Source organism: Haemorhous mexicanus, chromosome 2, assembly GCF_027477595.1.
Source record: "Haemorhous mexicanus isolate bHaeMex1 chromosome 2, bHaeMex1.pri, whole genome shotgun sequence".
Taxonomy (NCBI): domain Eukaryota; kingdom Metazoa; phylum Chordata; class Aves; order Passeriformes; family Fringillidae; genus Haemorhous; species Haemorhous mexicanus.
Genome location: NC_082342.1, coordinates 29,713,419 through 29,737,659, shown reverse-complemented (window position 1 = coordinate 29,737,659; position 24,241 = coordinate 29,713,419). Strand labels below are relative to the sequence as shown.

At 39.3% G+C, this 24,241-nt stretch overlaps 1 protein-coding gene across 2 annotated transcripts in view; it reads left to right on the top strand.

The window, feature by feature from the left end:
• GSK3B (glycogen synthase kinase 3 beta) overlaps positions 1-24,241 on the top strand; it is a 148,931-nt gene that overhangs the window by 98,262 nt on the left and 26,428 nt on the right. For both annotated transcript variants that reach the window (XM_059838086.1, XM_059838085.1), the window contains exons 7-8: positions 8,537-8,634; positions 19,633-19,728. In XM_059838086.1, coding sequence (XP_059694069.1) covers positions 8,537-8,634; positions 19,633-19,728 — 194 coding nt within the window. The remainder of the gene's footprint in view (positions 1-8,536; positions 8,635-19,632; positions 19,729-24,241) is intronic.

Here is a 24,241-nt window from a genome sequence, read left to right as displayed (position 1 = left end):
AGGGAAGCTGGAGGTTTGATGGAGATCAGGGAACAACCAAGTTTTCTTACAGTAGAGAACCAAAAATGAATGGCAAAATGAAAAATCTTGGAAATGAACAACAGTGTGGCTGGTTGTTGGTAACTACTTCAGTTTTTCAGTCAAGATACTGCCTGGGCTCCTTCTGAGTTCTAGTGCAAAAGAGCAGAATTGGCTCTCAGCACAGTATTGGGGAACCTTTTACTTTGCTTGTGGGCTTGAGTCATTTAGGCAAGGTTTAATGTTTTCAAAAGGATTTTTAGATCATGATCAGCTTTTGGCAGCCTATGTTTATAACCACCATTTTTAAACTGACTGTGTTTGAGCTAGTGTGGCACTCAGTGGCTGGCTGACTTGTTTTAACTCTACAGTTCTTAAAAAGGAACAAAAAAAAAAAAAAAACCACCTCAACATGTTCCTGAAGGCTTCCCTGCTCTCACAAATTTTTTCCCATTCAGTATGTGTTGTAGCAACTCTTGCATATCTTCCTGGTAGGAAAAGAGGCAGAACCAAGAGTAGTCTGGGGTAAGTGTGGCACAATAAAGATACAAGGGCAGAACTTACTATTGGCTGCTGCCAGAAGTGGCAGCCCCACCCCTGCTCTTGTCCCTGGATACCCTGGCTCTCACAGTTTACTGTTTAATTTGCTGATTCAGCATCAACTGACAAGAGATTTTGGCAGGTTAACTTCCTGCTCTGTGAGTGAGTGCAGTCAGCAGTATTGTGCAGTCCAGAAACAGCAAAGCCCAGGTAAAAGCCAAGTGTTGTGAGCTCATGAGTGAGGGGAAGGTGGCTGATCCCATTTGACATCTTTTTGCCAGCTGAGAGCTGACAGACTGGCTCAGCTGCATTATCAGAGTGCACTGACACCTCTTGTTTCAGAGGATAGCTGCATAAAATGTGTATTTTATGTGTCAGCAGGAGAAACTGCTTTTCAGATAAGCCTGTAAAGTGTCTCTTGCTGCAACTGCAGACCCTTGTTCACGTTGTGCTTTCCATTTTTGTTGTTTTACCTGCTGGTCTCTAAAATGGTTCTAATAAGATTTCCATTCTGAAGTGCAATTTTTCACTTGCCTTCAAAAATATCTTGAATTCGAGTCGTTGTTCTGACTTTCTTGTGCCAAAAAATCCCACCTGTCCCTCCAAGTCCTTTCTTTGAAATTTGCACTGAATTGCTTGAAACTTAAGTTAATACTCCTTCATTCCTTCCTGTCCTGTCCACCTTCCCCTCTTTTCTTAGCAGTCTTTGGATTTGGGAGATGAGCAGGAATGAAATGCTTTTACAAGCTCTACAGTTTCCCAGTGTTCTGCAATATGCTAGAAATTCTGAGGGTTAATTTTGTGGTGCTGCTATTTGTACATATTCCTTAGTTCTTGCTGCTAGGCAGCAATGGTGCATAGGGAGAACCCTTCCTTATTTCACGTGGGATTGTTCATCCAGACTCATCCAGCTTGTTGGAAAACCAATCAACAAGCATAGAGGGATTTATTAAAAGAAGGAAAAGAGCATGTAATTATTAGTGCTTTATCCATAGCTCAGAGTGTAGGGAACTGTGAAATGCTTCAGTATTGTAATGCTGCCTTTTAAACTTTTATGTTGGCATGCTTGTTTTTTTAAGTTCTTGTGTTTCTTGTGAGTTGTTAGCATAACAGCCTTTCCTCACTGTAGTCTTTATCACTCTGTAAGAATCACTTGTGTGTGTGGTAACAAAAAGTGAGCTTTACAATCTTTATTCCCCCAGTTAAATATCCTCTGGTAAAACTGTGGTAAAAGTAAAATCAATGAAGAATACAAAGCTAAAAAGTGTTCTAAGTAGAAATTTTCCTACATTATCTGCAAGGCTTCTAGCTGTTTTTATGAAGGTTTTTGTTGTTTGTTAATGGTACTGCAGGGCTTATGATTATAATGCGCTGCAATAGGATAATGACTGGAAGGATTTCTGAGCAAGAAGTCCTTTTTAAGACTAGGCAGTGACACTGGTGGCCCAATACTTGACAGCACAGCCAGCTGCATTATGACAATGTCAGTTGTTAGTCATCTTGTTTAGCATTGTAACCAGGGGTTGCATTAGGCTGTCTGGCTTCATCCAGGTTGTCTTTAAACACATGAATTTGTCCTCATGACATTACTTGCTCTTCAGTGTAGCAGTTCATTCCAGGATGTGTCTCTTCATCCTGGATGTCACAACAAACTGTAAACTGGCATTTAACTTCTAGGATCTTGATTGTTTCATTGAAGTGCATGACTTCAGTTCTAACCCAAGAGGTCCCTTTAAAAAAATAACTAAGCCGGGGATGTGGTGTTTGTTACACTTCTGTAAAGTACCACATTAGTGCTGCATTTAAACATATACCATAGTAAGAGTAGCATCAAATCACATTTACTGCAGTTGGTGCCTCCAGCAGACCTGAGACTCTATTTCTAAAATAACGACCTGGGAAATGACCTATTAGAGTTCTTAAATAGTCACTGTTGCCAAATAGCTACAAATCCCTACCCATAATAGCTGTTATGTGCCTGCCTTAGAACTTTACAGGATCTTTCAGTGGTCAGGCACAAATATTCATGTCAATTGGGTGCCTTCATAGCTTGTACAGATTGGGCCTTTGTGCACTTTTGGCTATGAATTCTGCAAGTGTGTGTGTTTGTGTCCCCAAAGCTTGCTGGGAGTGGACATAGTTTACTTCCTGCAGCTGATTTGCAGTTTTTATTGTTGTTGGTTGGTTATTTTGGGTTTTTTGGGGTGGGGGAGGGAAGGGAAGTGGGGGGCTGGTTTGTTGGTTTTTTCCCAAACCAAGCCCTTCAGCTATGCCATGACACCGTTTTGGCTGAGGCTTCTTCCTTGCCAGTCTGTACATGTTATAGCATCCCAGAGTATGTTGATGGCATGGTTCTGGCTGTGCTGGTCATACGGGTGATGCTGCTGCTGAGAAACCCTGGGATGGCTGCCCACGTTCCCCTACATTGTCCTGGGACAGTAACTGGAGTAGGGGTGAGTGCAGATGTTTCTGTTGCCTCAAGCTCCTTTTGTATGGAAAGAAGCTGTGCAGCTGAGCTTTGCCTCAGTCTTGTGTTTTTTCCTAGGTGAGGTGGCGGGGCAGGGGAGGGCCCACCAGATGCCGGTGGAGCTTCTGCACAGCGAGGGGCTGCAGGTCTCAGTGCTTTTGTTCCACCACTGCGCTGGCAGGAGTTGGGAGCATTCCAGAGGGACCATTTATAGCCACTGGCAGGAAAGGATTGATCTGCATGACCATTGCTGGCTTCTCTTGGGGTGTCTGAAAATAAGTATGAAGTTATTCATTCACTTTCCTAGCAAGCATGAGTGTTTCACCTCAGCAGTCTGAAGCAAAGTTCTTCTGCAGGTTTGTGTAGTTGGCCTGTCGCAGAGTTTTTTGGGGAAGAACCACCACAAGGTGTGTCCCTGAGCAGTTGCCAAACAGTCAGAAGGATTTACTTCTTTCTCAGATGGCAACTTCCAGTGCTGAAAGTAAGCAGGTGTGTAAATTTACTGAACTACTCTACCACCTGTCATTGTAGTTTCATCTCTTCATTGCAAAAGAATAGAGATACCTGTGTTTAGTTTTTGTTCCAAATACTGGAACAAGCATGTCTTTCAAGTATTTTCATGTTTCAGCCTTACTCTTTCTCCTCAGTCCATGGATCTGTGGTGGCTTGATGTGTGAAACTTCTACCAACATAGCACACCTGCCTGTAATCCCGAATTTTGCTATTGTTCTGACATCCCAAATATTGTTTCAAACAAGCAGCAGTGAAAAGCACTTTGGGTCTGGCATTTGGCAACTAGAAGCTATTGATTTGTGACTTCCCAGGGCTGCTTTTCTGACTCTTGGTTTGTTTCCACAGTTTCCAGAGCAGCAGCTTTGAGTCACCTCCAAGATGGAGGAAGTCCATCAAGATGAAGAAATAGTGAGGCAGAGATGAATAGATGAGGGTAATAAAAAAGTAGGAAGGTAAATGCGCCCCATGAAGCACCAGATAAATGGAAGCTCTTAATTTGTACTAAGTGGATGAGAGAAACAGTCTTTTTTTTTTTTTCCCTTCCTCCTCCATGTCCTCCAAATAATGAGTTAGAGGGGCTAGAGTGTAAATCAATGAATGTTGTTTGTGCTGTGAAGAAGAGGGCCAGCTTTGCAGCTTGCAAAGGCAGAGTTTGAGATCAGAAGAAGTGAAGTTTGTGGACAGGGTGTTAATTTCCAATTCAAAATGGCTATTGCATGGTTACAGAATTAAAGCTAAGGAGTGTATTTTGCACTGGTCCTCCCAAATGCCTCTTCCTGACTTAAGTAGAAATACTTGTTTTCTTGCCTTCTGTAATGCTAGAATGCATTCAAAAGCAAGGGCATTATGAAGATTATATTATTAGACAATGTCCATCTAACAGCTCTGAGGATCAATAAAGAAGTAGAGACTTGATTTAAGAAAAGTTTTGTAGTACAAGAGGCTATTTGAATTTTTGTGTGTTTAAATTAATGGAGGCAGGTTAGGTGATAATGGTATTTGTCTAAGTGTTCTTTAGTCTAGGAAAGATATGGCATTACCTACCATTGTAGTGTGTGACAGCTATCTGAAATAAGCTTGTTTGAAGGTTGCTGTTGCCTGGCAGTTGTATTTATTCTCTGTATTGTTTAGACTACATTTCACTGAAGGTATGAAGAAAGTACCCTTGCCTGCTTTCTTAAAATGAGTAATTTTCAGTATTTTCTTCTAAAATTTCACATTGTCCCAACTAGTTTAGCATAAGGACCATTTGTTGACGTATTTTTTTTTTAAGATTCTCTCTTGTTTATAGCTAATTTATAGTGTGTGAATGAGAGTCCTAGTTTGCTTTAATTAACTCGCACATACTGAAAAGAAATAGTTCAGAAAATGCTTCTTCTCTCATGGGAGCAGGTAGTTACATCACATATTAATCTGTAGCAGTTATCTCTGACTGTACAGAAAAGTCTCTGGGAAGGAACTACTGTAAGCTGATCACTTCCTTTAAGTAACATATCTTTAAATACAGAAATTAGTACTTGTTTACTTCAGGCTTGAGGAAGAATTTTACCATCCTGATGTGGTAGATATATTTTTAAATGCAAGATATAAAGGGTGTGAGGAAAAAAGAGCAAACTATCCTGGAACCAAATTTTAGTCAATGGCATAAATTCCATCAAGTTTCAGCAGAGATGACATTTCTTAATTTGTTCCTTATTGTACATCGCTTATCAAGAGTTGTATAAATACCTGTGTATATTGTGTTTGGTTTCTGTCCCTCCTTGAAGCTGCTCAAGTTAGCCTCCACTCTCTGGATTTTGTCGAGGATGCTTCAAGGATTTGTTCACTTCCTTGTCCAGGGAACATTGCCCAAGTCCTAATTTGGAATTTGGTGAAATTACATGCCTGGAAAAAAGATGGGGATTTTGAAATGCCTGTGTTATACTTCACTGTGTATTTAGTGTTAGCAGGCAAAATAAAGGAAAAGTAAATAGACTTTAAACAAGACATAAGAAGTGCATAAGAAGCAATAGGTTTCTGATGGATTTTGTTGTATGTTTGAGGGATTAAACCCAGCGTGAATGCAACAAGTATTCCTCAGCCACTGCCACCTATTTCCTCATGACCTACATCCTTGCTTTTTTTCCTCTGTTCCCATGTGATGCCCTCAGCTTTCTCATATGCCCTCTGCTGTTCGTGCTTGGCTTTCTTGAACAAGGACCTGCACTGGTTTGCAGTTGCAGTTTGGCAAGGCTTTGGAAGCCCAGCACTTCCCCAAAGGACTGAACCCTCCTCACCTTGGCACCAGCACTGATGCTCCCTGATGTTTTTATAAAATTTTGGTATTGCATTTGAGACTTCTGCCCTACAGACTTGTCCAAAATAGGCTGGTGGAGTGCAAAAGCATTTAGGGAAACTAGGAAAAGCAAAGACAGCTCAAAGCCAGCCTAATGGAGCAGTCAGACCAGAAGGTTATTTAAAACAGTTTAAAAAAGCCACAGTCTAATCTGGAAAAAGTAATGCTAGCATAGTTTCAAAATCTTAAAAGGAAGTGAATTGTGGTTGAAGACTTACTCTCCTGTCAGCTCTGTTTGTATATATTCTGTCAAATATTTTTCCTTGCCGTATATAACATTTTCAGTGCAAAATAAGGATTTGAGTTGTAAATAATTATTACAGATTTGGTGTAACTACTTGTTTTGTAAAGGACATTCTAATGGACTTGGCTTATTTAAAATCCTTTAAAGGTATCTTTAAATAGAATTTTAAGTTACAGCATTCTGACTGCTTAGTACATTAAATCTAGCTCTTCAGTACCTCTGGAGAAATCTTTCTGTTGAACGGTTATGTAATTCCTCTAAACTTAATATGCATGGGAGACACAAAAAGTGGTGCTTTGCATCATGGTTTTGCTGGATGTGTTGGTCCAACAGCAGGAGCCATCAGAGAGAGACATTGATTAGCAGTTAGATGCAATTAAACATTCTTCACATGATTCCTTCTTAGTTTGCTGTCCAAAAGAGATCTTAGCGCCTCAGTGGCCATATCAGCTTTTATTAAATGTGACTAAAACATTAAAAAGCGTCAACTTGTATGTTTGCTTGTTAAAATTCAAGACTCAAATGTCAAATTATTTCTGGTACTGTTTACATTGTAAGTAGTTACTTTTTAGGATAAACCCTGATGCAATGTCTGTACCGAGACATTATGTTAAAGTGCGTCCATTTGATTTGGAAGTGAATAATTTCAAAAGCTGAAGTAATGACAGTGGTGTTAGTCTACTGTATGTTCCAATTGAACCATATTCTTGAGGAGGGGAAGTATTTTTGCATAGCCTTCTCACTCTTTCCTTTAGAAATGGTGGAAAGAAAACTGTGTTTTAACTTGCTTATTATTTTGATATAAATCTTAAACTCCTGAAATCTTTATTTGATTTTATTTTGCACCACTCTGTAGTGGTTGTGACAAAGTGATAATAATGGCTTGGAGAACTGTCAGAGATATTTTCCTTACTCAGACCTTTAGCCATAACTGGCAGGGTTGTGTATATCCTGCTTTACAGTACCATGGAGACACAGAATGGCTTAAGTTGGAACAGACCTTAAAGACCACCTTGTTCCAATCCCTTGCCATGGGCAGGGACACCTTCCACTAGACCAGGTTGCTCAGAGCTCCATCCAGGCTGGCCTCAAACACTTCCAGAGATGGCACATAGTTTAAACAGATGAGGGAATAAGGATTTCTGTCATAGCATAGATTATCTCAGGTGGAACAGGACTCAGGAGATAAATTCTCCTGGGGATCAAGGCTAGCTCATAAAAGTAGGTGAGAGTTTAAAGACATATGGGTGGAAGGGAACTGGTTTTCCCTTTTGGGGTGTTTCTTTATGTTCTAAGCTTTACGGCTCTTCTGTTGCTGATTGCTTGTTTGAGATTGGATTTTAGTGTAAGGTTTCAAGTATTCATTCAACAATTGTTGACTTTCTCAAAAACTTTACAGTGAATCTATTTTTGAGGAGAAGTAGTTTTCTGCATTCAAGTACAATACTGTGTCGAGCAGCTTAAAATTCATTTATTTGCTATGCAATTACATTAGATTCTCACAAACACTGATAAACAGTATTTATTGCATTTGCTTTGTTAGATTTTTCACTTTGGTTAATTACATTCCAAAAATAAAATACTGTATTCTGTAATATACTTAGATACATTCCTAAGTTGCTTCTGTAATATTGAATTGCCTAATTATTTAAGAAGATATACCTGCAATAGATTTTGAATGTTTTCCTCATGTAGGAGGAATAGCTCCTAAGGACTTCTTGAAGTTTTTGGTATACATACAAAAATTAGTTAAAGGCTTCTTGTAGAGATGCTGTTGACATGTGATCTGTGTCTTGCAGTTCAGTTACTCATCCAGGTTGGCAAATGGAATTGGGATAAAGATTAGATCTTGAAGTGACTGGGTAAAGAGGCTGCCTCCCAGATCCCTTAATCATCAAGTACTTCAGGATACCAGTAGTACTTGCAGTACTGGTTCATCTGTCAGTGCATGTATGCTTTCAATAGATGTATGAAAAACTTAGTCTATTCAACACTCAGAAACAGTAAAAACATCAGCCACTGTGTTGCACGATACCTATGCATAGTTCATAATCAATAATCAATCAGTGATTTAAACCAACATAGGGTTTGGGGAAATTCTCAGTTTAGAAATGGCAAGCATTTTATGGTCTTTTCCCTGCATGTGTAAGTTTTAATGTCAATATATTACGGCATTTAACATGATTTTCCGGTTCTCATTTTCTCACAGTTTGACTTCTAAGACTATCTGCACACTGTTGTTTTATACCAGGTATCTGATAACAGTAGGATAGGAGTGGTTTTTATTTTTAGCTGTGTTGCGTACATTATCAAACATGGCAAAGGATAAAGTAGCTTAAAATGGCTGGGTTTTTTATGAATGGCTTAATATGTATATTTTACTGATACCTTTCCCTGTCCTCCACCTTTCCCTTTTTAGATGTGTGGTCAGCAGGCTGTGTATTGGCTGAACTGTTACTAGGACAACCGATCTTTCCAGGTGACAGTGGTGTGGATCAGTTGGTGGAAATAATCAAGGTATGGAATCTTAAGTTTTGTTTTGACTGCATTATTCCTTGGGAATCAGTATGAACATGAACTGTTATAAACTGGTGAACATACCTCTATTCTGACATGATTGTACAGGGTTTTGCATGTAAACAGTGTTTGAAAACACTTCTCATGCTATTTTGAGAACCTGATGATCTTTACTTTCTCTTCTTGCAGTTATGCATAATAATATATATTGGGGCTTTTTCCCTTATAAAGGATTGCACTTCCAGTGTGCTTGGAAAAAGTGCTTACATACTGGGCCAATATTTATTAATGTATGGTTTTCATTCTTTAGGAGTCTGTCTCTTTTTCCTTTGTTGCACACAATTAATACTTGGCTTTGAAAACAGTGTTGTTAAAATCCTTATGCCAGATTCTTCACATATGTAGCTGCCTTCTCTTCTTTCTTCCTCCTAGTTTTTTTTTAAATGAAAGGTGGGAAACAGCACTTGTTTTGCAGGTATAGAATCAGGACATGTAGGGCAAAGGTACCTTCTACCTGAAGAGTCTTGTTTTTAAAGGTAAAATAACTAATGTGTCAAAATATGTAACACTTATATATTACTTATGTTTAAGCACATCTTGATTAATTTCATTTGGAAAGGGGTGAGTATTCTGTGGTTCTCAGACTGGAGGCCTGGAAGAATAGTTCATAGATAGGTGTCTGACTTCCCAGCACCCTTGTCTACTCTACCTTTTTCAACTTCTGCAGTGAAGGAAACAAGATTTCCAGAGAGAGCAGTGTAATTTTCCTCTGAATCTATACTATGCACATAATAAGATGGCATTATTACAGAGGATAAGAAGTGTACACATACTGTTCAGCTTTATTGATTTCATCGCCATGAGGGCACTGTAGTAGGAGAATTTCCTCCTTGATTTTGCCACTTCCTTGATGCATAAATATTAGTGTGGCATGCGTGTGAAAAGCCCCTCAAAACCCAAATTTGTAGGTGGAGAGCTTCCTACTTGTCTGTGTCATTGACTAGAAGAGCTGCCAGTGTCTTTGTCCCTGCCCTAAGAGAGTGTATGACATGAACCAGCACTGACTGGTCATTCTCCTGCCTGAAGGATGTGGGCTGAAGCTCAGGGGTGTGCTGTGACGTTTCTAGACTGTCACCCCATCTCTTCCAGGTTTTGACCACGTAAACCTGGTTTCTGTTACATTGAGTTTTTCTGTCCTGCTGAACATCCTTCAGTCAGCAGCTTGCATCTGGAGACTCCATGTCTTGCACATATTTCTCCCGTGACTTTCTTGATGTCTTCTCTTATTCCATTTCTGCCCAGTGTATTTCAAACTCAGTTAATCCAAGTTGGGTCAGTTTGCTTAGGAAACACACAAAAAAAACCTAGAGTTGCTTTCAGATGTAGGTCTGATGATGATACAAGTGACAATATTTTTAACTTTTGAGAAATGTTTTGTAGTGGTGTGCTGTTTTTTGCTACACTACTTTTGTGACGTGTGAAGGGGTCCACGTCAGATGACCAGACCTCCTCAGGATTTTGTGTTATAATGTGTGGTGTTTGCCTTTGGACATTTCTGAAAAGTCCTGGTTTGTTTTTTAATGGATGTCAAAAATCCTGAAAAACTAAAGCTAATCAAAGAATCATCAAGATTGAAAAAGACCTCTGAGATCAAGTCCAGCCTATGACCCAACTCTGCCACATCAACTAGACCGTGGCACTAAATGACACATCCAGTCTTCCCTTAAACCCCTCCAGGGACAGTGACTTCACTACCTCCCTGGGCAGTCCTTTTCAATATCTAATCATCCTTTCTGTGAAGAAATGCCTTCTAATGTCTAGCCTAAACTTTCCCTGGTGCAGCTTAAGACTGTGTCCCCTGATCTTTTAATTTGTTGTCCACAAGAATTTTTGTAAATAGAACTTTATATCCTGGTGACTATCCATGGCTTGATCAGAAGTCTGAGTGTAGAGAGACCTTATTGGCAAAACTGAAGTGCTCTGCCCTACCATTGCTTTGATTTCACAATGTGAAAGCAAAATAATGAGGAGATAGATGGTGTCTTATTATTGACATGCTTTGCAAGCAGAACTTTGTGGTTTGGTTGAAATTTTGCTAAGAAGCTGTTAACATCAGTTCTGCACTCCTGAAGAAAACATCTATGAGCCAGTAATTTCATAGCGCATATATTCTCCAATTGAGGCATTTATTTATTTGCACTTCAGTTGTATTGAAGCAGAGGAGTACTTCAGCAAAATTGCTGAAGCAAAATTTCAGTAAAATTGTACCATCTGTGGTGGTAACTTTTCTTGACTAACTCATAGTAGTGCCGATATATAGCCCTGGCAAACTGATGATATTTCTCAAGGCAACTGAAGGAGTACCCAGTGTAAAGGGTATTTCAATAAATTACAGGTTGAAATTATTATACTTGCCCTCACAGAAACAAACTTCTGACTAATTTCTTTAAATATAGAAATGGAGATATTTAATGACCATTCACATCTGTGTTGTGCTGGCATTTTCTCATCTTCTGTTACATATGTAGTCCACTACAGGCAGAAATGAAGTGAAATAAAATGTACTGAGGTGGTATGTTTTAGGAAAGTCTGGGGGGAAAATACTGTTAATCTTACAGCAGTAATCATAAAAAAGGATGTTCACTGAAACTTGAACAAGGTGTAATGTAAAATGTGAGCCTGAATGGGTGGGTACCGTGTTCTTCTGACAGTATTCGGTACCGATGCAGCATGTATTCGGAAGGCAAGGCTAGAAGAGAAGCTGAGTGCAAACTGGAGAAATGGTTGCTTTTCAGTGCCCTTGTCTCCCTAATCTTCTGTTATGAAGTTTTGTAAAAACTATTCAGAAAAGCCCTAGCAGAAGGTGAAGGTGGGAATACAGAGAAAAGTTATAATTGAGACTATTGTGTTCAAGATCAAAAGTTGTGAGAAATTGTGTAGGAACAAGATAACAAGGTGCTTCCCTTGTAACACTGTATCCACTTACAAGTATTTCTCCTGGTGGTAGTAGAGGAAAAAAGTGTGTTTACCTAAAATTTTTTCTCACCTTTTGAAAATGCAGGAAAAGTAGAAAGTGAGGTCAATTTTTTTCCATTCTGCCAGCTATTGGGAGGTATCTGTCCCATCTGCTGTGTATCCTTTAAAAATGACCAGTAATCAAATTAGGAAGATTTGTTTAACTCTGCAAAGAAGTCATGAAACATTCTGCTCTTAGCACTTCCAGAATGATGTTTAAATTCAACTCAGATTTGGAAGGATGGTATTAAAGAAGCAACCACATGAGTGAGTTTAAGTTTCGTAGCCTCAGTATGGTTGAGGACGTGCAATTCTGCAGCATAAAAATTATCAAAAATGCTAAATCTTGCCACAACGTGTAAAACGTGATGTTGTATAAAGTTTCCTTTAGGGTGGGATTCATTAAAAAAATTTGACAGATGGCATCCACCTCTTCCATTTGCTTCCATAGAAAATTAGTATTTCAAGCTTTCATTGTAACACAGACTTATTTTAATGCTAGCTGGCTGTGGGAGGAGCAGAGCTGTGGGATCTGACAGTTGTACAATAGGATTGAGCTTAGTAGAAGCTTGCAGGTTGGGACCTGGGAGCTGCTGTTTGACTATCTGGGGTCCTGCTTTTCAGATAGCTTCATTGGAACTGTGTGTCTGAAACTTAGGGGCAGGGAAGATGGTGTATTTTAAACACCCAAAAATGGGCTATAGTAAGAAAATACTTAACCACTTGTTTGGAAATGCGTCAGACTTTCATCCTTTCTATTTGATTGATTCCACTGCAGGAAAAGGTCAGCTTAGAAGCTTTACTGGTGGTTCTTAACAATTCAAGATGATTGAATCCCAGTTACACTTGAGGCAATTTTTTTTTGAGCCAAGATAAACTTTTCAGTTTTCTCTTTAGTTGCTTACTCAGCTATGATTATTCAGAGTTTATTTCACAACACAGCAAGTGAATGCTACACCTGGCTGTGAAGTTTTTTGCATTAGACTGGATAATGACTTCAAAATGCCATCACATTAAATTAGTTCTCCTTTCTCATGCAGTTCTTGATGACATCCTCTCTTTAGCTGTGTTCATGATGATATATCAGTTGGCAGAGCTTGCCCTTCCTGCAGGCCATATGCTCAACATCCTCAGTCCCTTGCTGCATCACAAGCATTTTTGGCTTTTGACAGAGTTTGAGACACTTTCAATAGGCTTAATGTAGTTTCATTTCAAGCAGTCTTGCAAGATCTTCTCCATATAATTGCACCTGGAGTTTTTCCAGACCTACTGTGTATTTGCAAACTGCTCTGAAAAACTGTGCCCCTCTAGAACCACAGCATCGCGTTCAATTGCATCAAAAGACAGTCCTCTTTTAAATTTTTTTCACTTGCTCCTATTTCTTTAAATATGGTCTTTCCGCATGTTCTCGGTCTGACTGGGAAAGAGAGAACTTTGACTACTTACCCCTGACAAAATGATATTTCATCTAGGGGAGTACTGTCTTGGAGCTCCATCTGAAGAAGCAGTTTACCCAAGTACACTCTTCTTGAATACTTATGCTATTAGAGGAGAGAAATCATGTGCTTTTTCCAAATTTTGATGTTGAATGGTGACTCCTACTTTTTATTTTTAGCTCTTGCTTGCTATCCCAAATGTTAGGTTGTCCCATCACTGGGAATATCTCAAGTGGGTAACCCAATATACTCATTAAAATTCATGCCCCTACTGGCTTTCAAGTGACATCTCCTTCAGAAATGTGCTCAGTTTCTGAAACAGTCACAGTGGTGGAAGTGTGGATTTCATCAGTGATCCCATAAAGAAATTATGTACAAGTAAACACTACGCCTCAGAGCAGTCATGCAGCCTTTTACCTGATGGATTCTTCCAGCAGCCCAGGAGGGTGGCAGTTTTCACTTCACTATTTAAAATCCTCTTTGTAAGTGAGACCCTGCTGAATGAAGTTTGAAAGAAGGAGCAGTTAGACCACAAGAGTGATTTTTCTCTGAGATGCAGTCAGGACAGACTTCTTCATAGATCTGCAGTCTCTTGTGCACAGCTTACAGTGCAGCAGTGGTGGATGGGCGGACTGCTCCCTGTGAAAGCTTGGGAGTTTATTGGCATTCCTGGCCTCACAAGCTCTACAGCATCCCAGAACCATCAAGGTAAAACTGGCTGGCATATGCTTTCCAAACTTAAAACGTGTTCAAGTACCGTTCCTGCAGACGGTGGTTACTCTTTATTCCTCTTGCAGGAAGTGAATCTCAGAAGGGTAATTGGGTTGGTTTCTAAGATAATTATCCTCTCAAAGTTTATGTTTAGTACCTTCCCCATATTCCTCTCAAAAGCAGAAAAAAAAAAAAAATCTGTCAAAAGAACGAGGCAGCAATAATTATCTGAGCAGCCCTAGGACATGGGGAGGACAGCATCAGCCAATCTGCCTGGTGTTTTCTTTACCGGAAATATTTTTTCCGTGTGCTGCTATTTAGAGTATGAGATGAATCAACCAACTTGTGAAAACTGCAGGAAAGAAGTGGGGATTACGGGGTGGGGGTGGTGTTTGCTTTGAGTTTCTTGGTTGCTACTGCACTGTGATTATTCCTTGCACCAAAACTGGCATTTCATGGTAATTTAAGAGGAATAATAAAATCATCTGCTCATAGTTTCCTGGGTAAGTGGGAGCTAAGGGGAAAAAATGTTATGAAAAAGCAAGTTCAATAGTATCAGGAATCCTATTCATGTGTAACTTTTTGGGCTCTTGACAGTTTTACTGTGCCTAATGCTAAGTATAGACTGCAATTATAATATATGGCTCATGCTCAAATGTCAAGGTACTATTTTGGGCTCAGTTTTTGAAATAAAATAAATCCAGTCAGAGTAGTTAATGGGCAGAGAGGAGCCTTCTCTTCCGGGAGAGTAAGCCATAGGAGAGTGTTTCATTTTATTCAATGTGGTCCTGTGCTGATGACCTGCTTGTGTCTGACATGGGCTTTCACATGGATTCTGTCCTCAGCCCTAAGGGAAGGCTCCTGGCTTTTTTTTCCCCTGATGTCCCCCCAATCACAACTTGGCTGTTCCTGTGCCTCACTTAATTCATCACTTCCAGTGCTTGCAGGCAGGCAGTATAAAAAGTTGATGGGCAATTATATTCATGTCAGCAGTGACAATGGGTTTCTTCCTATTCCTGATGTATAGCTCCCTTTGTGTTATGAATAGAAAAAATACCTATATTTAGTTGGCTTTCATTGTTTGGCAAGAAAGCGTTTTTGAAAGGAAGCGTATATAAAGTGGGTAAGTTTATTTTACTTTCTGCCACAGACCTCTTGATGTATTGTCTCAGGCTGTGTTAACTGCTTGAGATGCTACACTGTGAGTTTTTTAAATAACTATTGGCACACCTCTCACAACTTTCTGAAGAGGTGCAGTCGTGTTTGCAGAAGTATTAATTATGCCATCTGGTAAGCCATAAACATCAGACTTTAAGGAATACCTTTCCTCATAAACTTGCACAGTTTTCCCAAGGAAAACTACTATACTACTGCAACCATGGCTTTCTAGAGGTTTCTGATTTAAATTATCACGTTCTCCCCTCTCTAGGTCAGTTACTACCAGCTGGAGCTCCTGAACCCTTGGTTCTAACTAAGGTCCCTGTGCTTCTAACTGATTACATTTTGGCAAATGTTCAGCAATAACAATGGTTGTCATAAAGGGCCTTTATTCCACTGGGGTTTGTTGAAACTATTGCAGTTTTCCTTTTCCTGTGCTGTTGCAACAGTGTGGGTTTGGTCACAAATGACTCAGCAGAGTTTTGCATAGTGAAGCAGGTGTGGGCAGCAGCTGTCTTGGTACTGAGGTGTAACTGAAATGTCTTTCGGAGCTGAATAATCCATCTTTTCCTCCTAAAAAAGTTGATTGTAAGAACATAAACTGAAAATCTATTCAAGTTCAGGGCTTATTCCAGGTTCATAAATCCCCCTTCTTGTGTGGTAAGGATGATGTTCTTGTGAGCCTTTCTTTATTGTAGCTTTTCTTTAACTGCAGGATATAGATACCATTACCCTACCTTCACCAACCCTGTTCATGCAGTAAAAATGTTTTGGGGACTTTCATCCATTACAGACTAATGTCAAGGAAAAAACTTGACAGAATATACTGTGAAACCTGTTGTGTTCAATTTTTGTCCTAGGAGAATCAAAGCAGTGTCCACGTCTCAGCAAGTGTATTCTTCAGTTAATCTTACTAGATAATGCTGCTTTATTTTTATTTAAGAGATGATGATAATGACAATTGGTAATGAAGAGCAAAACTAGTTGACCTGGCATCTTGACTTGCAGGAAGATGTTTGTATTCTCACGTCGACCTCCCCTTCATTCATTTGAAAGTTGAGTCTTCATTCTAGTTATAGTTGATCCCATCAGACAACTGGATTTTTATTTTTATACTACTTACTTTGGTTCTCTTTTTGTTTTTCAAGTGTTAAATAGAAAAAAAATTCAGCCTTTTCCTTGATAAAATCACTTTCCATAAGATTCCCCAGGAATTAGAATAGTATGTGCCAATCTGCATTGACCTGAATAAGTCAGTATTGGACCCTGTATTTCTCTGACTTTTCCAAGATTGGTGGGGATTTTACCAGTGTACAGAGTATGTGAAGGGACGGTTCAAAGAGGGAGCCAGCCTCTTTTCTTTGGCATCCCATGACAGGACAAGAAGAAGGGGCACAAATTAAAACACATGAAATTCAATCTGAATGCAAATCAGCTGTTTCCTGGAGTAATTCTGCCAAAAATGAGCATAGTAATTCATGCTTCTTTCTCAAAGGAGAATTTTGACCAGTTTTTGCAGCAGCTTAAGTGATTGCTGTTACCAAGGTTACTTGAAAGTATTCCTAATATACTGAAAATTCAGTATAAATCAGTGAGGTGCAATTTCAAATCATGTAGCGAACAGAATTGGTATGTTATGGGGGGAGGAGGGATCCGCTACAGGACCTCTTCAAGATAAGTCAAGTACTGGTACAGTTTTACAGTTTATCACTTTACCCATCCCAGTGTTCTAGTTTGTGACTTGAATTTGACACAGTCTTCAAAACTTCTGTTCTTTCTTCCAAACTTCTTCTCTTTTCAGTTTTTGGTTGGATTTTGGGGAGTTTTGTTTTGTGGTTGGGGTTTTTTTCCTTTAATCCGCTATCAGTACAAATTGGAAGTCCAGTCTGGTTTTATAGTCTCAAGAACAGAGTAAATATAAATACACTGTGTAGCTACTAGTAGTCACTTTTCCTTTTGTACAGTTATTTTATGTGTCACAGGCTGCTTGCTATGTAGCTGAAAGGTCAGACAATCCCTTCTTTCAGCTACCATGATCCCTCTTCAGTACCTTCTTTTCTAAGCATTTGTGAAACCTGAAGTGCTATTGCTTTGATGCCTGTGCTTGAGCTTAGGAGTTGCTCTCTCCCATCATCTGGAGTTACAGCTGTGCTTTTAGCAAAATGCATGAATGGACATTGTCTGTGGGTTCTTCCATGAAATTGTCCTTGCTTATCTAATCTGAGTTATCTGATGCTATAGGTGGTCTTTAAATAAACTTGCACTGTGTAGGCTCCTGTTCTGAGCAGCCTTGGCAACCAAGCGAGTTTGATATATTTGGGCTAAATTTAAAATAAATCTACTTGCTGCTTCTTAGAAAAGCTATTGAAGGAATTTTTTGAGGAGAAAAAGGTAAACATGCTTTTAAAAAAGTACTGTTTATACTAGGGAGGCATGAAAACTTAGTGTTTAGAAAACATGAGAGAGCAATAGAAGGTGCCCATTATTTTTCAGAAAGTTAATTTAAGTAATCACAAAAACTTCCAAAGTTCTAAAAATCACTTTTTTTCTTGAATTGAGATTAAAATAATATTTAGTGGTGGGAAATCCCTTCATCTTTTAGAACAAGAAAGGTTTGAGAGTGATGGTCATCAAAGTTTTGAGAGCAGCACCATCCTGGCAGGGCTGGCAGCTGGGTGGCTGATGCTCTTGTGGGTGCCAGACAGAAAACCAGCAGGGAAAGGGCACATTTTCCTTTTCAATTCTTTTTTCCTTTGAAACTTGAGCAAAATATATGGAAGCTGCAGACATTCTCCTTTTTTACCCCCTAAGCAAAACCAGTGTATTCAGACACGCCCAAAAAAATCTGCTGACATTTCTGAGAGTAACCCTTGGCTTTTTGAATTAGGTGGGTTTTAAATCCTCATGAGCAATGTGATCTACAAAACATTATTGTTCATTTTATGCAGTTTGTCAGTCAAATTTGTTATCCAAGGAGCAACTGTCTAAACAAGTTGCAGAGTATATTTCCTCTGCTTGCTGCTCTTAATTTAAAAGGTTGCTTTGTGGATAGGATATTTTTGTGTTGTGCAACTCTTACTTTTAATAGCAAAGAGATATCAAGTTTTGTTCGTAATACCTGATGATAGTTTCTCTGTTCCACAAATTACTCAAACAGCAGTTACCTTGATCTTTTACGTCCTTATCTGACTTTCTGGAGTGCATTTTTGTAATTTCCATTCTTCCAACAGAATGAAAATGTACACAGATACCAGAATTTGTAACCAGATATTTCTTTATCAAGCAACAAGGTAGAGTGCCAGCATCATGTGATCATTTGTTACCTGATGGTGACAGTGCAGTCTGATGAGATGAGGTGATAACCTTACGCTAAGCTGTGTGGAGGGATTTGTGATGGGGCCAAAATAGTGCCACTACAGGTTTCATATAGATGAGCCTGAGCCCAGCACAGAGGACCCACTCCTGCCTTCTGCCATCTTCCCTTCTCTCAGCAGAGCAAAGAGGTGCCCAGAACTGGGAGCAAGCAGAAAACACTGGGATTTCTTGCAGATACTTTGCAATTTTCATATATAGCTAGAAGACAATGGCTCTCTCACGCTTGGTGCTAATTGAAAAGAAAGCACTAATGCCATATTGTCAGGCTTATTCCCTCAAGACATTTCTGAAATCCTTTCAAAATGTACCCACCCTTTCAAGGAGAAGTGCAATTGTTTGTTTTTTCTCGTAAAACTAATTTACATCCTTAAATAACATTGTGCAGATTCTGGGAATGAGAAATACAGCTTGGTAAAGGTAAACCACAGGTGGTATGCCTTTTAGGTACTTCCAAGTTAGACTAAGAACTAAGTCTGTCCTCCACATGAAAATACTGAGATGAGGACGCACCGCCCAAGCCCACACGGTTTTCTTTGTGGGGAGAGCAGGAGATGCTCAGCAGTAACTGACTGATCTTTTAAGCTTGTCAGAGGACTACTGTTTATGACTTGTAAAACGCAGTCTGCGCTACTTGTCTGATCCTTAATCAACCATATGCAGTGAACTGCAATCCCTGAATGTCTGTTTTAGTACTGTTTTATATAAACCTAATGAAAGTGAACTCTCTACCCCACCAAAATATGGCTAAGTTTGAGAGAGATGCTTTAATTTTGTGAAAAACTCTATAAGATTTGGGCAAATTTTTGACTCTGGGCTTGGAGCATGAACTGAATTACCCACAAGAGACCACTGATGTTGGAGTAAGGGCCATAAAGGTGATTAAGGTGCTGGAGCATCTGTCATGAGGATAGATTGCAAGAGCTGGCACTGTTCAGTCTGAAGCAGAGAGGGCTTGGCTGGGGTGAGGGATCTTGTCAGTGTGTGTAATAGCCTTGTGGTGCGAGGGAATGAAGAGACAGCCAGGCTCTTCTTAGTGTTGCCCACTGGCTGGGCACGTGGCAGCAGCACAGAGTACAACACATTTTTTACTCTGGACTGTGGTCAAAGACTGGAGAAGGGTGCCCAGAGAGAGGACTTCCTTCCCCTGGGTGCAAAAGTTTTGTTGTCTTGCTCTCAACACAGTATTAACTTACTAGTTACATAGATTGACTTCAGTTGTCTCAGTGCCTGATAGGTTATACTTCAGTCCTAATTCCATATGAAGCATTTCTAAACAATTTGCCTTTTTATGTCTCCTGTACAGGTTCTGGGAACGCCTACAAGGGAGCAAATTAGAGAAATGAATCCAAACTATACTGAATTCAAATTTCCTCAGATTAAGGCACATCCGTGGACTAAGGTGAGTCTATATGATCTGAATAATAAAGACGTGGGCTGAAAGTAAAAATTCAAGTTGTTCAGTTTGTTCAGTGATTTGGTGGCTTTCAGTCTAAACTGGGTGCCTTTAACTAAGCTGGGGACCTGCAAACTTTTTATGTAGCTGAGGAGAAGGAGATATTGAAGCAGTATATTGTAATATCTGTTAGTCTGGGGGTTGCCTATAGGTGGTTTGTTTTTTGTTCTGTTTTGGTTTTTGATCATGGTGTGTGTGTGTTAGTAGCAGATTGCAATATTCTACATACTATCATGCTATCAGCTGTTACACACAAAAGTCACATAGAAATGAGGAAAGTGTTCCAATATGTATGTGGTACTTTTGTAGTGCTGTTAAATAGTACGATGAGGATTGAAGTCACTTTCTTAAATGCTTCTCTCATAGATAATATTCTGTTTGTACTTCTGTAGGTGTGCTGTTGAGTGGAGATGTTTTTTCTTGGAGTTACTTCTTAAGATTTCTTCTTATCTAGCTTTCATAGGGAGACACCAATGCAATACACACAGGCAATAAATACTATGACCTCCATGACCAAAAAGGAAACTTCTGGCAATGAAACAAATATATTGCTGCACAATTAATTGGTCTTCCACATATCAAGCAATGATGAATATTTGACTTCAGACAGAGTAACAGTCATTTAGTCAGCTTCTTGGGTGTGGAATAAGTTAAATATTGAGTCTCAAACAATTGAAGCCTGGATAGTTAACGTTTCCTCTGGCCACTTGAGAAATGTCTGTTATAGTCACTGTTTATTTCTATCCTATCTCAGCACTCAGGTTTCTTTCTGCTAAGAAAGTAGTATCTGTGTGTGGAAGGGTTGCATGCCTAGCTAAACACATGTCCAGGGCAGATTCTTTTCAAATACTCTATGGCAGTAGAAACATTGAATAAGCCAATTAGAGCTAATTGGTAGCGGGCCAAATATCAAACAGGTACATGGCAGGGCAGTACTATACATCACTGTTCTTGTGGTAGATTCTCCAATGAGTTATATATCTTTTCCCCACTAATCCATGGTTTGTGTTTCCATCTCAGAGTTACTTTCTGTGTGTTGGTTAAGTGATGTATAATAGTTTGGGAGGTTAGTAAATCCAGCAAGGCTTTTTAATACCTTACGTGACTGAGGGGAAAAAATAGCAGATGAAGTGAGTGATTTCTTCAGTTCTGAATTGTATCCTGGCAAAAGTCACATGAATAAGCCCAAAAACCTTGTAGCACTGAATATTAGGTTCACATCTGAATTCTTGCATTGAAGGTGTTCAGATTAGGGGAGGTTAAATTAATATACAGTGGAGTAGAAGGGCAGAGCTGTACTGTAGGACATGGACGGGAGTTGCATAGTTAGTTTAAATGCTTATCTTAGCTTGAACAGTCTTATAAATCATCTGTATGCACTTGATGGTCTCTTAGAACACAACTTTTAGCAAATGGAAGCTTCACGAAAAGACTGAACTTCCTTCTATTTATAAAGAATGGGGGGTTTTTTGTTGTAGTAGAGGATCACAGTTGAAATTAAGAAGTGACATAAGCTTGCCAGAAGATCAAATTTGCATTCTCCATTAGGTCATAATTAGTTTTGGAGAGTTGTGCTTGCAGCGTAGCTTCTCATTCTCAACTCATTCTGCACACAGCCCTTCCTGATGTCAGCTTGGTGTAGAATAGCATTTAAACCAGTTTATTGCAATTGGGTTACATGAGACTTCATTTGTGAGATCTGTACTTACTATACAAACGCTAAATTTAAAAAATGGATTACCCAGCATGATGCTGGTAATGATGCTTATCTTCTTATCTTCTCAGTGTATTACTTCTCAAGATCCTTTTCTTTCAACGATTTGAGCATGTTGAGCCATGATAGATTTAAGTAGTAGTATTACATAGAATTGGTTCTTCTTACCCAGTTGTATTGATATAACATCTGACAACATGTCAGTGGGCATAGACAATCCTCTCAGAGCTTCTCTATCTTAGACTTGAATAGTGACAGAAACCCTGTCAGAGCTTTGGCTTTGCAAAAACAGGAGTGACTGAAGAAGTGAAAGTGATAATGTTGTTGGTTATTTTTGTTCTTTTGTCACAACTGTGTATGTAACTAGACTGCTACAGCTAGTTGTCAACAGGACTTGAACTTGCAGCTTCAGAAGCACAAATCTTTGCCATCTAAGCTGAAGAATTATTGAAGATGGCAATAGGCAGAAGGTGACTATTTTTGTTGAGTAAGTTATGACCAGAGGACTCGGCAGACAGAAGGATTTTTTTGTATGTGTGAATAACTTCTAGGCAGCTACTTTCAGCATGTCTGAAAGAGAACTACTGAGAATATGGTCACTCCCTGCTGTAAGCTCTTAGACACAAGAGCATTCTCCTTGTTTTGTCCTGTGTAATAGAACATGGGTATTTGTCAAAGTTAGGTTTGTAGGCTCTGCCTGGGGTTAGTTTCATGCATTCAAGGTGCCCAGTGCATGTTTCTATGCAGTCTGGAACTGGTTGTTTCCAGTGATCCATACAAAAATAAGGTCTTGTTTTCAGGGTACTTCCTCAGTCTGCAGAAGTGTGCAGAGATGGTAATTAAGAATTTTCTTTGGAAGCTGTAGTATGTCTAGGTTGCATCTGAAATTCTGTGGTGCTGACTTGAATAGGATGTATCTGGTTCTGGTCTGTTCTCTTAGGCATTTCTGGGAGGCACGGATATGTTACTTTCCTAATCAGTATTGCTGTGATGATGTGTAATCTGCTTACACTTGCTGCTACCTACTTGTGAAGAAGAATGGTGGCTGGTGCTGTAGTGCAATGTATTATATTCTGGGTTTTTAAAAGAGAGAAATTGCTTATCTCTGAAGACTTGACAAATCTATGAAGGAATATTGTTTTTCAGATTCAATACATTTTAGGCTAAAATTGGAATTTTGAGCACAAGTTTTACAGATGTTTGAATCCTAACTTCATAGATGAGTCTTAGGCTTTTTAGTAGAAATGGATTGGTATTATCCTAACATAGTATTGATACCTTCCCTCTTAAATTATGAGAGAAGTCTAACACTCTAAAAAGTACTTTTCTATACTGCAGCAATAGTATGAGTTTGCAGTGCAAACTATTCTCAGACTGATTTTTCAATTTGTTGATCATTTGAGATTGAAGTAAATTTGTAACTTAAGAGTTGGAACCTCCCCTTATAACACTTAGAGAGGCCTCTCTCTCGTCTCCAGTATAGTTTAGTCTTTGCCAATCATGTGTGTGTTTTTTACCAGTTTACATGCATGAGGAACCTAATGATGAAAGTTCAACATGTCTCGGGCTAGCCAAAGAAAAGAGAATCTGAACTTTCCAGGAATCTCTCAAATCATTCTTCAGAAACAGGTCTTCCCTCTTCTTTTCCTCTGTCACCTATCCCTACAACCCCAACCTCAACAGGAGGAATGAAAGACATTTTGATGCTTTAGCAGGGGAGTCCTTTTCAGAATACCAGTGTGTTTAGTAACTTAAATGTTTTTTTCATCCAGATCTCCCTTATTTTCACTTTGTATAGACTATTTTGTATTAATGGAGGTGCATCCTACAGCCTTTCTGCTTTGGTCTGTGCAGTAAGTGGCATTCTGTTATAAGAGAAGCAGTATTTTGCAGGGGTGTGAATATGGCTGAATTACGACAGTCAGAAAATAATAGGTGGACTTTTAAACACACAGTCATGTCTTGGGTTGGAAAAATGGTCCATTTTCCAATGATGTCAGCTCATACAACAAAAGTTACTACCCTTTCTGGAGATTTGCTGCTATTGTTTTTACTGGGTCATATTTTTTCTTCTGTGTGTTTTAGCCACCTCGACCCCTTGAGCCTTCTTTCTTCTCAGAAGTGCAGTCTGATCTGTGCTACTAATCTTTATACTTGTTTCTGTTCTTCTGACTAAGCTTCATCTATACCATATAACTCTGTGACTGGAAAGCCACGGAGGAAATCCAGGATCAAGTGCAAGACTGTAAATCACAGGGCTGTTGAAGATCAGCTCCTTTGGAAGGGGGCAGGGACAGTGGGACAGCCAACAAAAGGTCTAAAGGCAATCTTCATAAGCTCGTGGTAGATGGGTGTTACTTACCGTGGCCCCGTTACAGCTGCCCGTTATCCTGACATTACTCAGATGCTACCTTTGGGTCTCAGATCCCTGCAGTAATAAAAAACAAAGGCAGTGCTGTGATAACTTCCAGAAATATATGAAGTGTCCAGCTGTGACAGCCTGCCTTTCCTCTTGCATCTAGCTAGTAAAGGATCTTATTAAGATTGTAGTAAATGTAATAGAATTATGTCGTTTAGGCCTTTTCTGTGTAGAGAAAATCACTCTCTTGGATTTTTTCTTTTCCCCACCCAAGGATACTGCCATATGTTTGCAAATATAATGTCAGGATAATGAAAGATATGTATGCATATATATGCCCATGTTTCATGATGGCAAAACAATACAAGTTGTAACAGCAAAGGCAG